Raw genomic sequence first — 16,103 nt, 5'->3', positions numbered from 1 at the left:
GTGAAAACATATCCAGAAATAGATTTTCTAGAATCCATACAACCTGCATAATCAGAGTTGACATATACTTCGATTGTTGCTTTACTATCTTCACCAAAGGCTCCACCATAAATTAGGACCCTGTTCAGAGGCCCATTTATGTACCTTAAAATCCACTTCGATGTTTGCCAGTGAGCCTTTTCAGGATTCGCCATGTACCTGCTTACAAGACTTACTGCATATGTTATCTCGGGTCTAGTACATACCATAGCATACATCAAAGAACCAACTATATTAGCATATGGGATTCTATTCATATAGGCTCTTTCAACAACAGTATTGGGACACTGATCAATACTCAACTTGAATTGAGGATTTGTTGGAGTCACAACTGGCTTTGAATTTGTCATACCAAACTTTTCGAGAATCTTTCGTAGATATGCCTCTTGAGATAAGCATAACTTCGACTTCTTTCTATCTCATCGAATGTCAATTCCAAGAATCCTAGAAGCAGCTCCCAGATCCTTCATATCGAACTTCTTATTGAGTTCAACCTTCACTCTCATCACATCTTCGACACTGTTGCTTGCTATGAGAATATCATCCACATAAAGCAACAAAATAACAAATGAATTACCACGTCGAAATCTAAAGTAAACACAGTGGTCGAACTGAATTCTAATGAAACTTATGTGTGCCATGAACTTGTCGAATCTCCTATTCCACTGTCGAGGAGATTGTTTCAGCCCATAGAAAGATCTCTTTAGCTTGCACACATAATCTTCCCTTCCCTTTTAGACATACCCTTCAGGTTGCCTCATCAGGATTGTTTCATCTAAATCACCATACAAGAACGCAGTTTTCACATCCATCTGTTACAGTTCAAGGTCGAACTGTGCCACCATGGCAAGCCACATTCTAATGGATTTATGCTTCACAACAGGAGAAAACACATCATTGAAGTCGACTCCTTCTTTCTGAGTGAAACCCCTTGCAACTAACCTTGCCTTGTATCTTTTCGACGTCACTCCTTCAATTCCTTCCTTAACTTTGAAAATCCATTTAGAGCTGACTAACCTTGCCCCATCAAGTTTCTTGATCAGTTCCCAAGTGTGATTGTCATAAAGAGATTTCATCTCATCATCCATGGCCTTCAGCCATTCAGTCTTATTTCGACTCCTCATAACTTCCTTATAATCTCTAGGTTCATCGTCTAGAACCTCACTTGCAGAGATTAAGGAATAAGATATAAGATCTGCATACCGAAGTCTCTAAGATGGCTTGTTGACTCTTCTCGACCTATCTCTCGACATTAGGTAGTCATCGTCAATTTCCTCAACCTCCTCAGCATCTTCTGCTTCTTCTTCGACTTCATCTGGAATATGCAATTCAGCATCAACTTGCTCCACCTCAACAAGAATCTCTACCTGTTCCAGCTCTTCTGCACTTCGACAATCATCATCATCATTTTTCTTGAAAGACATCTCAGCTTCATTAAAAACTATATCTCGACTGGTGATACACCTCTTGTGACCTGGCTCTAGGCACCATAGCCTATAAGCTTTGACTCCTTCAGAGTATCCCATGAACATGCATTTCACAGCTCTAGGTTCGACCTTGTCTTGCCTAATGTAAGCATAGGTTACGCAGCCAAATACTCTCTGTTTGTCGAGATCTGGTGGATGTCCCAACCAAACTTCTTCAGGTGTCTTCATATCTAACGTTGTCGAAGGACATCTGTTTATCAGATATGTTGCTGTCAAAACAGCCTCAGCCCATAACACCTTCTTTAACTCTGCACTAGTAAACATGCATCTAACTCTCTCTAATATAGTTCAATTAAACCTTTTAGCCAAACTATTTTGTTGTGGAGTACCTGCAATAGTTCTATGTCTTGTAATACCAGAGGCCGCACAAAAACTATCGAATGTCTCATTGCAAAATTCAAGGTCATTGTCGGTTCTCAACCTCTTGACCTTCCTGCCAGTCTGATTTTCTACCAGAGTCTTCCAACTTTTGAAATTCTCAAAAGTTTCATCTTTAGTTTTCTGGATGAATATCCATAACGTCTTGGAATAATCATCAACTATGGATAGAAAATACCTTGCCCCTGAATGTGATGGACACCTTACAGGCCCCCAAAGATCAACATAGATGTAATCAAGGGATCCATGTGTTCTTTGTTTGCCTTTATTGAACTTCACCCTACAAGATTTTCCAAGTACACGGGGTTCACAAAACTTCAGCTTTTCGACTTTGTCTCCACCAAGCAGATTTTGTTTCCCTAATTAGACCAGACCCCTTTCACTGACATGGCCCAATCTCATGTGCCAGATTTCTGTCTTCGACAAAGGTTTCGTGGATACAACATTTGTCGAACCACTTACAACTTCAGCCTCAAAGGGTATACAAGCCTTGTTTCTTCACGCCTCTCAAGACTTCCTTCGACTCCTTCATGACTCTTAGGATACTTTTCTCTCCTTGGAAAACATATCCTTTCTTGTCGAATTCACCAAGAGAAAGCAGATTTCTCTTCAATTCAGGAACATACCTGATTTCAGTCAACAACCTTATTGACTCATCATGGAGCTTGAATCTCACAGATCCAACACTTGCAATTTTGCAAGCCTTGTTGTTTCCCAGCAATACTGATCCACCATCTTAATCACATAATTCCTCGAACAAGTCTTTGTTTGGAGTCATGTGCCAAGTGCAACCTGAATCCAAAATCCACTCTCTTCTCGAGTCACTGCTTGAAACCACAAGAACATCAAATGATTCGAAATCATCTAGAATAATGGCTGCTTTGCCATTATCCTTACCTCTATGATCTTTCAAGCGTTCAGGGCACACCTTTCTTGTGTGACCCTGCTTCTTACAATGATAACATCGAATACCAGATGCTTCGCCACTGTAAGACTTCGACAGGCTTTTGCTTTTCTTCTTGTCAAACTTACCATCCTTTCATAAGAGTTTTCCTTTAACGGCTAAATCTTCGCCAAAAGTAGAAGGTTTATGCTCCTTTCGTTCGTTCAGGTCCTTTGAATATAGCGCTGATTGAACTTCTTCAAAGGTCAGGGACTCCCTTCCATACAGGAGAGTTTCTTTGAAGTGAGCATGTGATAAAGGCAAAGCGCACAATAGTAACAATGCTTGATCTTTATCATCGATCTTTACATCAATATTTTCAAGATCAAGAATCAGCTTGTTGAACATATCCAACTGCTCAGCCAACACTTTATCTTCAACCATCTTGAATGAATACAAAGCGTGCTTTAGGTAGAGTCGAATTACCAACGATTTGATTATATACAAACTTTCAAGTTTCGCCCATAACCCTGATGTCGTCGTCTCCTTTGATACCTGCCGGAAAACCTTATCACCAAGGCTCAACAAAATTGCGTTGTGTGATTTATCGATCATATTCATCTTCTGCGCTACCATCAATTCTGCATTCATGGCTGTCTCTCCCTTCAACGCTTCTAAGCAACCCTGCTGAACCAGTAGGGCTTTCATCTTCAAGCGCCACAGATCGAAATCATTCACTCCAGTGAACTTTTCAATCTCATACTTTGTTGAAGGCATCTTCTCCACGCTCACGACACCAATTTGTTGTGAAAAACGATGTCAAGAACAAAATATAATAGGCAATTAGGAAAGATAAGAAGAACACAAGAATTGGTTATAACTGCTATTCTTTTACTTTCTCTTAAAACAAGATTACAAGTTTACAAGAATAACAAATAACCTCTCTCACCCCAAATTAGGATTTGTAGCTTAGCAATGATGAGAGACTAGTATGTTATTTATAATAAAACCTAACATATTAACTAATGGGCTTTTTCCACAAGGCCCATTACACAAGCCAACTTAATAAACAAGCTAACTTAACAAATTAGGGTTTAAACACTAAACATAATTTAACATGCTAACAACCCTAGCATCTTCGACACAATCATGTGAACAACCTTCGACTTCATGCTTAATCTTGTCGAACCAAGAAACTATCCTTCGACCATACTAGAGTTCGATCCATAATAGATAAATTAGGAAGAACCTAAATATAATCTATTGTGGGAGAAATACAATGAAACGTAAATTAATAATGAAAAGCAAACACATTTTGAAAAAATGTAGAAGTCGGTAGTTAGAGACATCATATCACACAAAACCTTATTATAATGGTTATGCAACATAAATGCACATTAAAGAGAGTATTCTTTAAGATCATTTCTTTCAAATTAAGATTGTTAAAAAAAAACACGCACATCTAATATTATGTATACATCACAATAATTAGGTTAACTTTTAAAAATACAAAAGAAATGAAAAATTAAGATTAATAATTCTAGAATGGAGACAGTTCTGGGTCGGCAAAGGCTCATACACATTTCTTTTTTATTAATTTATCTATTTCATAAAAACCATTTGGTTAACAAAGAAGAAATCGCATCATCGAGTAAAAAAATGTCAACAAAAAAAATTGTGAATGATAAGAAATTTAAAAGGAAATAACACATTGTGTTACTTCTTTTTTAATATTTTATCATTCACCATTTTCTTTTTGGGTTATAATTCTTCTCTAGATGATGCAATTTTTTATTTGTTGAACAAATGGTTATGTTTTTATAAAATACCTATATTAGTTAAAAAAAATATATGTCCTTTAAAATAAATTTAGTTTAGGCCAACATGTAAAGATTATAGTAAAAGTGACAAAAGATACTAATCTCTCGGTTAAAAGTCTCAGCTAAGGGGAAATGTTATCCCCTAACACCTATCCTCTTGGGTAAAAGTCTCAATCTAGAGTAAAAGGGTATGATACATTTCACCTCGGTTGGAACTTCCAACCGAGGGGAAAAGTTTAATGCGCCATTTTGAAAATGCTATTTCTGGGAATCGAATCCATGATCAAAGTCACTTTTCACTTCAGTTGGCAGAGACCTGAGGGAAAAGTATCGAACTTTCTATGACACCCTACATTACATTACTTTTTAAACTAAGTTAAAAGCCTTATTACAACTGAGGTAAAAGCCCATTTTCGTAGCAGTGAAAACAAAGGATAAACATACCAAAGGTCGTAGAGCTTATATCGCTTGGGAAGACGAAGATGAAACTTATTCTTTTTTTTTAGTTCAAGTTCATATAAGGATGAATTTGAAAACATGAGTTGAATGGCGCACAAAAGAAATAAGGGTTAAATATATTTTTTTGGTCCCTATAAGTATCTCAAATTTTATTTTTAGTCCCTAAAACAAAATGTGATATTTTAGTCCCTACATAAATTTTATGCATGCAGTTTTAGTCCCTACTATTCTTTAAAATTATTTAATTATCATTAAAATTTTAAATTTTTAAAAATTTATTTTCATACATGTTTTGAATACTATAAAAAATTTCTTTACCAAATTTTAGAATTTTTTAAAATTAGAAGAATTAAATATAAATTTTTTAAAATTTAAAAGAAATGATAAAATTAGTGAAAATCTTGACTTAGAAATTAAATTTTGAGTTTCTTTTTTTAGGAATTTTTTACAATGTTCTTAACATATCTACAAAATAATCATTCAAAAATACATATTGCTTTAACAACAAGGACTAAAAATACGTGCATAATAATTTTGTAGGGACAAAAACATGCCATTTTTTTATAGAGACCTAAAGTAAAATTTGATAATTTGTAGAGACAAAAAACACATTTAACCTAAAAAATAAGGCTTAGAGGTATATAATTTTACATCATCTTATAATAAAAAAATACATGCTAATGCTTTAGGCGTATTTAAGAAAATGTTTTTGCAAAGAAAAATGATTTCAAAATTTTAGAGGAGAGAGAGAGAGAGAGTGAGAAATACATGCTAATGCTTTAGGCGTATTTAAGAAAATGTTATTGCAAAGAAAAATGATTTCAAAATTTTAGAGGAGAGAGAGAGAGAGAGAGTGAGAGAGAGAAGGAAAACAATTTTAAGAACCCTCCCCCAAATTCACTAGAAAAGATAGAAGGAACGCTTAATCTAAGACAACTTCTCATTATTGTGGTGATAAATATTACAATAAATCTCTCATCATCTTGTCTTTGACCAAATTGATCTTCATGCCTGGTATGTACAACACATTGGAAATGATTGATATCTTGCCATCTTTTCTCATAATCAGAACGTCTCTAATACCTTAAGCTGCTAGAGTATTGTCAATGGTAAATTTCACCATGTTCTTCATCGAGGGTTTTATTTTAACAAACCAATATTACCTTTCAGACAAAACCCAAAACATAAAAGCCCAAAATACATACTAACACTATAAAATTAAGCCTTAGTCGAAATCCTCCTTCAATCGAGCAACCTACTTCGACACAAAGAATTACAATCCAAACAAACATAAATTCTAACCAAGTAATCAGACTTTAATCAAGTGACCAATTGCTCCCATGGCGATACTCCAACGACTCCTTTGACTTGCTTTTGCCATAGACTATTTCTCTATTTCTCTATAAGTCCAATAAAGTTATCTCACTCCAATATGCTAGATGTGAAATATAAACGTTGATTATTTTTCTCCCAATGAAACATAAAGTTTGCAAAACGTAACTCCACTAATTTGTTTCCATCTCAACTAAAAATAGAACGAGTCTTCACAAAATAAAAAGTGTAAAAAGCAAAGGCACTACAAGTTGGGGTTGGTGAGCATAAAGGGGTGTATATACTAAGCCCAAGCCCAGAACCATTTTGTCTTTGAAGTTGACGACGAATTGAATCATCATCATTCATCACCACCACCCAATCCCATTCCCCTCTTCTCTTCCCTACTATTCTCATCTCTCCCACACAGATTCCCCTCCTTTTCCCAGAAACCAAATTAACATTAATAAATTATTATTATAAAATAAAATAAAATAAATAAAGGGGAAAAAAACCCCTCTTTTTTCCCTTCCCAATTCTCATTCGTTCAATTTATCCAAACCCCCACTCCTCATTCGTTTCCTTCAACATCAAAGCGACTCACTCTGGGAACCTAGGGCACAAAAATGGTTTCCCGGGAAAACAACAATTGGCTCTTCGATTACGGCTTAATCGATGATATTTCCCCTCCCATTTCCACCTTCATGGCCACTCCTTCCCCCGGTTTCGCCTGGCCCACCCAACCGCCCTTCAATCTTTCTTCCAATGTCGGGTACTCACAGATCGTCTTCTCGTCTTTCTATCTATTTGATTGCTTTTGTTTTTGTTCGTTTTTACTTTTGGGATTTTGGGTTTCGTTTTTTAGTTCGTAAAGATTAATTTTTTGAACTGCTATGGTCAAAGGTAGTTGGAAAACCCTACACAATTTCAGTGTCTGTTGTTGTTCTGCATATTAAGGGATGTTTGGTACTGAAAGTTACATGATTTGGTTGTTTACGAAGTTACGATTTGTCGTATGGAGTCAAGCTAGATAGATGGAATAGAGAATTGTTTTATGTATTGTTTGTAAGTATGGAGTGTGTGTGTAGCAATGATTGAGAAAACTCTTGTTGGCTTCTGTTGTTTTAACTTATTAGTCTGTTAATGCTCTGTGGAATTGCATGTTGGGGGTAGAGCAAGTGCCAAGAAGAAGATGAAAGGAATGTTCAAGATTTGTGAATGTTGAGGTGGATGGGTAGACAAATGCAATATTTTAATGAATGTTTTTTGAGAGGAAGTTCGTCTGTAAGAGCAGCACCTATTGAGGAGAAGATGGAAAAACTCACTCGTAATGTAATTTGTTCTCATGAGGGTATAGGAAGACCTATGCGATCTTTAGGAAAAAGAAAACATTAAGAAGAATATTTTCTAAACGGTTTTACCTAAAAGTTGGTTTCTGTTAGGGCCCCTTGGATCAGTGGATCTATGTAGCTACATCCACCTAGTGAGACAGGGGGTAGGTTGTTCCAATTCCCAACCATGTATATTTCCACGGAAGCATGGACTTAAGGATTTGATATGAGAATGGGGGAAAACTATACCATATTCTAACATATTGAAGTTCCTTGACTATTTTTTTATGTGGGATTCGGGGAATTTGAGGAATAATATATACTCAGGAATGGTTTTCCTTTAGATACTTATATGCAATAGGGATTGCTACTTTTGTTACCATTTCAATTATTTATCTTTGTGAAGCATATATTTCAATTCCTTTTCAATGTTAGACAATTACTATTGCCTTTCCGAAACACGTATATTTATGATGAGGCCTTGTACGTTTTGTTTGTACGATTGAATAGAGAATGAACTGCGGGTCACAACAACGGTCTCTAGAGTTTTTTAGTATTCTGCATTATGAGTGGCGGTAAAGTATAGATAACTTTAAAAGAAAATGACTCGATTAGGAATATAGTAAAAGAAAAAACACGCTAGTCAGTTGGGGCCCATTCCTTATAAAATGGGTACATCTGTGGTTGGTACTCTTTGCACCATGTTTTTATATCAAGAAATAAAAAGAAAAAACAATTTGCATGTTTTATATCTTCCATAAATCTATCTGGCTCCCCTCCCTCTTCCAATGATGAAACACCATAAATGTCTCACTTTTCTTTTTTTTGCAATATTATGCTGCCAGTGCTGAAATTGATGTCTCATTAGGGGATTCTGACAGTCTCAAAGAGTCTGGTTCAAAGAAGAGGTACACAATTTTCTGTTCCCATTTAACTTTCGTTGAACTAAACAATTTCATATTGATTTGAATTTTGGATTTTGCTCTATCAAAACCTAAAAAGAAAGAACAAAGAATCAATGTGCAAAAGAAAAATGATTCAACGTGCATAGGCTCTTAGAAATATTATTCTGTAACTGAAGCTTTTAACTTACTTTATTTCTCAATGATTTGTGGCATTTGAGTAATTTAAGTGGACTTCCTAGCAATACGAATAAGAGCACTTCAACTAACTAACAAATGTTAGTCCCGTAGTTGCATCAAATTGCAATGCAACTTAATTTCAATGGTGAGGCTTACTGGTGTGATTATATGTGATAAAAGAATCAAAATCTCAAGTCTTATGGCATTGCATATGTTATCATGCTCCAGTATACCATTAATTTTTTAGGTCTACTTCCCAGCATTATATTTCCCTGTCATATATTTAAACTAAATGACTGGATTCGATGTATAAATTTTATCATGGGGGAAGACATCCTCATTCTCTTGTTCATTTCTTGTTGCAGGGGCAGATCTGAGTCATGTGCTGCCACTAGCTCCAAGGCATGTCGGGAGAAGTTGCGTAGAGATAGGCTTAATGACAAGTAAACATTTTACGCACAACTACATTCCTCTGTTTTTCTATTTTCCTTGTGGATTTTGTGTAAATATTTAGATGTGGCATGTACCTAAAATAATGGACATGGTTAGGTTTGTTGAATTGGGCTCCATTTTGGAGCCTGGAAGGCCTGCCAAAACAGACAAGGCTGCTATCCTGATTGATGCTGTCCGAATGGTGACACAGTTGAAGGGTGAAGCCGAAAAGTTGAAAGATGCTAATTCGGGTCTTCAAGAAAAGATTAAAGAATTGAAGGTAGAGACTTAATTTATATTTGTTTTTTAGCAGTATATTTTCACATGGAATGACTTGCAAGGGAGATATATATTCTAGATCCCTTGAGTTTTATGCCTTAAAACTACTACCTTTTCCTATTGGTGAATAAAAAACTCACAACGTAAACTGTATTAAAAAAAACTAGGTTGAGAAGAATGAACTCCGTGACGAGAAACAGAGGCTCAAAGCAGAGAAAGAGAAGTTGGAGCAGCAGCTGAAATCTATGAATACACAACCCAGCTTCTTGCCTCCCCCCACTGCCCTTCCTGCTGCAATGCCTGCTGCATTTGCTGCACAAAGCCAAGCCCATGGCAACAAGTTGGTACCTTTTATTAGTTATCCAGGAGTTGCAATGTGGCAATTTATGCCACCTGCTGCAGTGGATACCTCCCAGGATCATGTACTTCGTCCTCCAGTTGCCTAACCTGGCACTGTGCAATTCTTTGGGCTTCCATTTTGGCTCAAGATTGTATCCAATCCCAATACCTTTTTGGCTTTGTTAGTTTTCCATGTATTCTAACTGGACCCAGTGGCTTCCCTCTGTATTTTGCATATGGATAATATTATGAATTAATGCTGGTATTTTCGTGTAAATTTTAATAAGCTTTGTATCAGTTTCAATGGTTGTTACCGTGTTTTGAGATATTCCAGTGAGGCAGATGATATAGTTATAATTTTTAGGCTTTGCCAAAACGGGGAAAAACTTGTTCTTAACAGTACAAATGTTTAAACAATTGAATAAGAGGAACAGTGCTTTTGTTTAAACTAGGTGCAGTTATATTTGCCTTTGTAAGTAAAAGAATCAAATTCAGATATGATGGTGCTTGTGTATGAACTATTGTGAGGTTGTGAGCTACTGAATAAAATACATGGATTTGGATGTATACCGAGGCTCAATTGAGTGTGTGTTACTTAGTTGTTTAAGGATTTCAAGTTTAATATCATGACTACAACTGCATTTTCTTTAGATATTTGTATATGATCTAGAAATTTTAGTTTTACAGTACAAAGTGAATAGAGGAAAAAGAATTTGAAATCTTTTAAATGAATACTTTGAAATCAAAATTTAAACAAGCCATGTCATTTTTGTGTCATCTTTTCCTTAGACAAACATGCACATTGAAAAACCTCTCATTTATACAAGCACCTTGTCTTCAACTCATCAAAAAGGTCATATTCTCTCAACATCCAAGTTATGATGCCCTAATGTGACAGCTTTTGATGAATTTATCTGAAAAATCAACATACTTACTCCACAATGGCCTTAGTTGTGGAAAACCTATATCTAGCCATGGTTTTGCCCTTCCATTGAAATGAACAACCCCGGCATTCTTAGCATCATCAACTCTTGTATTTTTCTGATATCCCAATCCCAGCATGTGCCAGAAAGGGTCAATTTTATGCACATTACCATGGAATGCTATTAATCCAGGAGGTAATGTTCCTAACTGCCACAAACTCATGTTTGCTTCTATATTCTGCATAAAAAAAATAAATAAATTAAACGTAACCACGAATTAGTGTCAGTTTCAGACACTGACTCTGAGACAGACACTTTTTTTCAGAAGTGTCAGTGCTACAAAGTTCATCATAGAAATTAGCGCAAGTGGTTGGTGCGCAGTGTGAGTGTGGTAAACCCTAGGTATTGTGTTCGATTCACATTGAGTAGAGTATAATATAATAGTAGGATAGAAAATCAATGTACCTGCTCAACCCAATAGTGGTATGTATGACTTATATTGGTCTTCCTCCAAGCTTTCAAGTCAAAAATGTTCATGCCATAAGCCCAATGACATTCATTTGGATCAAAATATTTGGATATTAGAGGGTTGGAGAAGTTCAAATAGCTTTTTAGCCTCTTTGACATTGCAAATTTATCGCCCCCTTTACATGTTTCTACTGCTCCATTGACTTTTCCATTCATGTCAATGTCCCATAGAGGCGAAAGATCAGTTTGTACCACAATGTCGTCGTCCAGGAAGACAATCTTGTCAAGACTAGGGAACAGCTGTTACCAAAAATGTATAATCACAGTAAGGAAAATGATTAATTGATCATAACTCATAAGCTATCAAAAGTATATTTAATACATGCTCGTAACCATGTGCTATCCGTTGTTTATTCAAATATGATTTTACTTCCTACTTCTATATATCACATTTACCTCTGGAAGATGTATCCGAATGTGGTTCATCACTGAACTATACTTGGGACCACGTGTTCGCAGTTGTGCTGTAATAACAGTATTGGGCTTATCATTCATATTTGCAACTATAACTGATGATCCTCTTCTAAACTGCGACCGCTTAATTTGATCTTTTTCCTTTGCCTCTATCGCGGACACTTTCCTCTTTGTAAACCAATCAAAATGGTGCAATGCCTTGACCTCAATTACAGCAGGTGATAAAGAGTGCAGTGAAAACCAAGCATGCATGGAATGATAAGTCTTCCTATCTGTAATTATGTGTAGAACAACTTTCCAAGGGTGCAAACTGTTGCGAACAAGTGATTTTGCAACCACAGAGGCAGCAATCACATTGTCAGAGGCAAGAACAAAGTGAAAGTAAGAATTGTCAACCAGAGCAGGAAAAAGTTCTGAAGATGGTAGCCGAAGGCGCGCAGCTGCATTGTTCGTGTGCTCATTCGCCAGCCTCAATTCAAGACAGTGAAGCTGTTTCGGTATGCTGTTCGATACTACTTGATGATATAAATGTTCTTGGATTTTGGAGGTCCTAGTCCTTTGTTGCATAAATCTTACCTAAGAAAATGATCAACATTAAGCGATGAGACTTGAACTTGGAAAACTTTTATTTTTGCATTGCATTTATCTTCTAATCTTCTCTTATTCAAAAGAGTGGGAGAGTGCTACCATTTCTCTTAGTTTAATCGCAAATGTCTTGGCATCATATCCACCTTTGTTCATTTCAGTCATGAACTCTTCTAAAGTCTGAGGAATATCCGATTTTCCCTCGATTCCATATTTGTCAAGGGGTTGATCTAACGTTGCATATATCTCCTCTGGTACCTAAAGAAACCGGTGTCATTTTCAGCCGCCATTAAGAAAATCCAGGTCAGTTGATTTAACTACTATGCGGAATCATGAATATATTAATTTAGTTATAAGCTTTAAGGAGATTACAGTTGATGAATTATTTCTTTCTAATATCTTTGGCCTCAGTTTTCTTCCGAGACAACCTACAAATACCAAAAAATACATATATTTGAATTAACCGATATTAATGCCTCGTTTCCAATAGTTTCAATTTTCTTTATAGAATCGCCATTAGACAATAATCACAGAACATTTGAATCAAAGGTCAATAACCATACTTTTCTCAGCGATAATGCAGCCAAATAGCTATTTCCAAAATCATGAAGAAATCAAAACTTTATACAATACATATATGCTTTAGTATATTGAAAATTGAAGCCTTATCCACCCTGTAGTGAATCTTTTCTGCGTTGTATGTTCTAATTTTGTGCATGTGCGTGCGTATCTGTGTGTAAGAGAGGGAGAGAAAATATAACGTACCTATGTTAGAGCATTTGTTTTCACCGTCTATGCTATCAACTGCTTTCAAAACAAACACAAATCGGAGAAGAAAGGTGAAGAACAATAGTGAATAGAAGAGCGCCCGATAAGAAAATCTACTCGATGCAATCCTCGCTTTGAAATTTTCTCTCAACCCTTTTCTTGGAAGTACAGTGATGTGTCCCAAATTTGATGATATATGCAGCAGCATTTTGTCCAAACACGACAGTTATGTGCAACACCAACAAAAAAGCAGCTGCACTGAGTTCTTCCTCTTCTATATTTACTACTAGTTTTCTTGATTAGCAAGTCACCACCTGATCAACAAGAACAAAGAACTTCAAGAATTAACGTAAGGTTTTGTGGTAAAAAGATAGTTTTATTGGTACTTAACTTAAGGTTGCTATGTTTCACCTAACCTTGCTTAACATTTGGAACATGAATATCATGTTGTGCAAAACTATTGAGAAAAGGGTTGTTAAAGAGAAAGAGACATGGAACTAAGAATGAAGCTGTTGTGGTTTGTTTGGAGTATGCTTGAACTTGCCTCCACATAGTCCTTTCTCTTAGAAAATAGAGTTTGGAGTTTTGACTGAGAAAAAACAAGGCTTCTAGTACTAGATGGAAAACGACTGTCTCTCTTTCTCTCTCAAATGTAGGGTCTAAGATGTGGATTTTGGAGTGAAATTTTATGAAACCTTTTTTTCTTTTTTTCTATGGAAGGAAACTGATATTATTTAGAGAATCATAATTTTGTTTAGTTATGCTGTCATTTTTCTATTCTATTTCTCTTTTAAAATTTATTTATATCATCATTTTTGGTTTACTTTTTGTGGGTTATTTGAAAAATATTAAATTACGCTATATTTTTTAATTAAATTAAAAAGCCCTCAATTGCAAAAATAAAAAAAATTTAAATCAAATTTAAAATTTTAGAATCGATTATGTTTAGAAATTTTATTAGCACTTTCCGATAATTTTATATTAAAAAATATTACTTATAGTTAATTTCTAAAATATTTATTTTAGAAATTTGCTATAAAGGAAAATTTTGTAGTCATCTAGATTTAATTAAATTTAAAAGTAAATTTGATGTAATTAATATTAATAATTTTTTATTTATATTATTATATTTAAATTAAAACTTTTTAGATTGATATCTTTGGGTTTAGTGACAATATTCAAAATATATTTTTGATATACAAAAATAAAATTTTAAACTTTATAAATAGTTGCTTATTGACCAAATAAAAAATGTATTTAATATTTATTAAAAAAGAATATTAAATATAAATGTATAAGAATTTAATGTTTACAAATAGCTGTATATACATTGACCAATCCAAATCAAAAGTGAATTGATTCAGTCACTAATTATAATTTTTTTTACATAAATTATAAATTATTTTGATAATTTCACATAACTCAAAAACTATAATCATCAACAATTCACATCTATCACATTTTTATTGTTAATTTTTTTTCCTTTCAAAGTATTATTTAAGATTTAAGGGTCTGTTTGCTTTAAAGGAGGGAGAGGAATTTTAATAGAGGAAAGGAGGTGAGAGATTTTTTTTAATCAGATGGGCGTTTGGTTCAAACGAGCGAAGAGGAAGAGAGGAATTTTAATTAAAACTATGTTTGGTTCGCGAGGGAGGAGAACAGTTTTATTAATAATTTACATTTTTATCTTTATTGTCTTATATAAGTGATACAATATGATATTCAAATGTGAAAAATTTATACATATTTTTTTGTTAGTAAATTTTCTAATATTGAGTGACTAAAAAGTTACAATTTACTGCATAACATTCAAAAATTGAGTTCACTTAATTCAAATAAAATGTTCAATAACAAATTAAATTATAGGTTGATAACAACTTTACAATTGTAATGAATTATTTAACACATCAAATACATAAAATACTTTATTATTAAATATAAATAGTTTAAATCTTTTAATAAAATAAATAAAAGATTTAAAATTTGATATAAAAGAAAATAGGATAGAATACATACAAAATTAAAAAATAAATATAAATAAACATAAAAGAGTTATAAAAATAAATAAAATGAAATGATTATGATTCATATTAAGAACAATAAATTTAAAATAATTTGAAGGTGGAGAATAATTATAATAAATTGTTAGAAACAATAAAAAAAAATCACAGCATTAATATAAAGGAAAATAAATAATTTTGAAATATTAAAATAAAGGGGACAACTTCTCTACCCATCACAAAAAGTTGGGTAGTGTACCACAACCAATCACATGATTCCATCTCATTTAACACATTAATTATTTATTAAAATACTATAATAGTTATTATAATAATTTTTAGATATTATAGTTCAGATTCCTTCTCTTCAAATTCCCTCTATTTGAAAGAACGCAAAAAAAAATATGTTTTTGGGATGTTTTGCTCCCCTCGTCTTTCCTCCACTCTCCTCATAAAATTTGAATCAAATATATTTAATTAGAAATATTTTCTCCCCTCCATTTTATCTACCCGCATAAACACACCCTAAAAAGACAGATGATCATGATATATTCTTCTAAACTCATATAGATGAACCAATCCAAAGAGAAGAGACAAGTATGATAAACATTTGTAAGGATAGAAGAAAAAAAGAACAGCACAGAATGAATAAAAGCACAATACATGATGAAGTTTGTAGAGCCTTAGCCTTACCTCTGTGCAGTGTAACAAAATGGAGCTCTAAAGGTAATCTCTCTGTTCTCCTTCTTTCAAGTTCCACTGCTCTTTTTCTTTTTTCTCAATATTTTAACTTCTAGATATACTTTTCACTGAAATTAATTCTCTTCCTAAATCGTCTGAGGTAACGTAGGATATATATAGAGAGAGTGTTCATTATGTACCGTGGATATGGACAAAAAGAAAGAATTATTTTTTTTTAATCAACAATTAAGCTGCTTGGCATTACCATTACTCCCTTCCATATTTGGTTGATTCTCAAATAGTTCCATACGTTATTCCTTCCATTATTAAGAGCGTTTTATAATAAAGTTTTATTGACTAATTT

At 34.1% G+C, this 16,103-nt stretch overlaps 2 protein-coding genes across 3 annotated transcripts; one reads left to right on the top strand and one right to left on the bottom strand.

Moving 5' to 3' along the window:
* Nucleotides 1-6,718: 6,718 nt before the first annotated feature.
* Nucleotides 6,719-10,137, top strand: LOC131602432 (transcription factor ILR3-like). The gene is made up of 5 exons (XM_058874542.1): nucleotides 6,719-7,149; nucleotides 8,554-8,616; nucleotides 9,156-9,233; nucleotides 9,340-9,502; nucleotides 9,669-10,137. Exons 1-5 carry the CDS (start codon nucleotides 7,004-7,006, stop codon nucleotides 9,945-9,947), a joined length of 729 nt encoding a protein of 242 aa, XP_058730525.1. The 5' UTR covers nucleotides 6,719-7,003; the 3' UTR covers nucleotides 9,948-10,137.
* A 337-nt stretch (nucleotides 10,138-10,474) lies between these two features.
* LOC131602431 (probable galacturonosyltransferase 12) lies at nucleotides 10,475-15,874 on the bottom strand. 2 transcript variants are annotated; one of them, XM_058874540.1, is made up of 7 exons: nucleotides 15,752-15,874; nucleotides 13,056-13,372; nucleotides 12,663-12,718; nucleotides 12,393-12,548; nucleotides 11,688-12,281; nucleotides 11,229-11,531; nucleotides 10,475-11,001 (listed from the first exon to the last, which is right to left on the bottom strand). In XM_058874540.1, exons 2-7 carry the CDS (start codon nucleotides 13,264-13,266, stop codon nucleotides 10,717-10,719), a joined length of 1,605 nt encoding a protein of 534 aa, XP_058730523.1. In that variant the 5' UTR covers nucleotides 13,267-13,372; nucleotides 15,752-15,874; the 3' UTR covers nucleotides 10,475-10,716. The 2 variants fall into 2 exon arrangements, with proteins under 2 accessions (XP_058730523.1, XP_058730524.1); XM_058874541.1 differs by lacking the exon at nucleotides 15,752-15,874 and having other exon boundaries at nucleotides 13,056-13,401.
* Nucleotides 15,875-16,103: the final 229 nt, after the last annotated feature.

Source organism: Vicia villosa, linkage group LG5 (genome assembly GCF_029867415.1).
Source record: "Vicia villosa cultivar HV-30 ecotype Madison, WI linkage group LG5, Vvil1.0, whole genome shotgun sequence".
NCBI lineage: Eukaryota > Viridiplantae > Streptophyta > Magnoliopsida > Fabales > Fabaceae > Vicia > Vicia villosa.
This window is presented reverse-complemented; position numbering and strand designations above follow the sequence as displayed.

Bases quoted from the DNA above. Each gene is read 5' to 3' on its own strand.
- LOC131602431 (XM_058874540.1), bottom strand. From the start codon at position 13,266: ATGCTGCTGCATATATCATCAAATTTGGGACACATCACTGTACTTCCA. The intron at 12,719-13,055 runs GTACGTTATATT...TGGTATTTGTAG, and splicing joins AAACAAATGCTCTAACATAG to GTTGTCTCGGAAGAAAACTG. The intron at 12,549-12,662 runs GTAATCTCCTTA...CGGTTTCTTTAG, and splicing joins AAAGAAATAATTCATCAACT to GTACCAGAGGAGATATATGC.
- LOC131602432 (XM_058874542.1), top strand. From the start codon at position 7,004: ATGGTTTCCCGGGAAAACAACAATTGGCTCTTCGATTACGGCTTAATC. The intron at 8,617-9,155 runs GTACACAATTTT...TTCTTGTTGCAG, and splicing joins GAGTCTGGTTCAAAGAAGAG to GGGCAGATCTGAGTCATGTG. The intron at 9,503-9,668 runs GTAGAGACTTAA...AAAAAAAACTAG, and splicing joins AAAAGATTAAAGAATTGAAG to GTTGAGAAGAATGAACTCCG.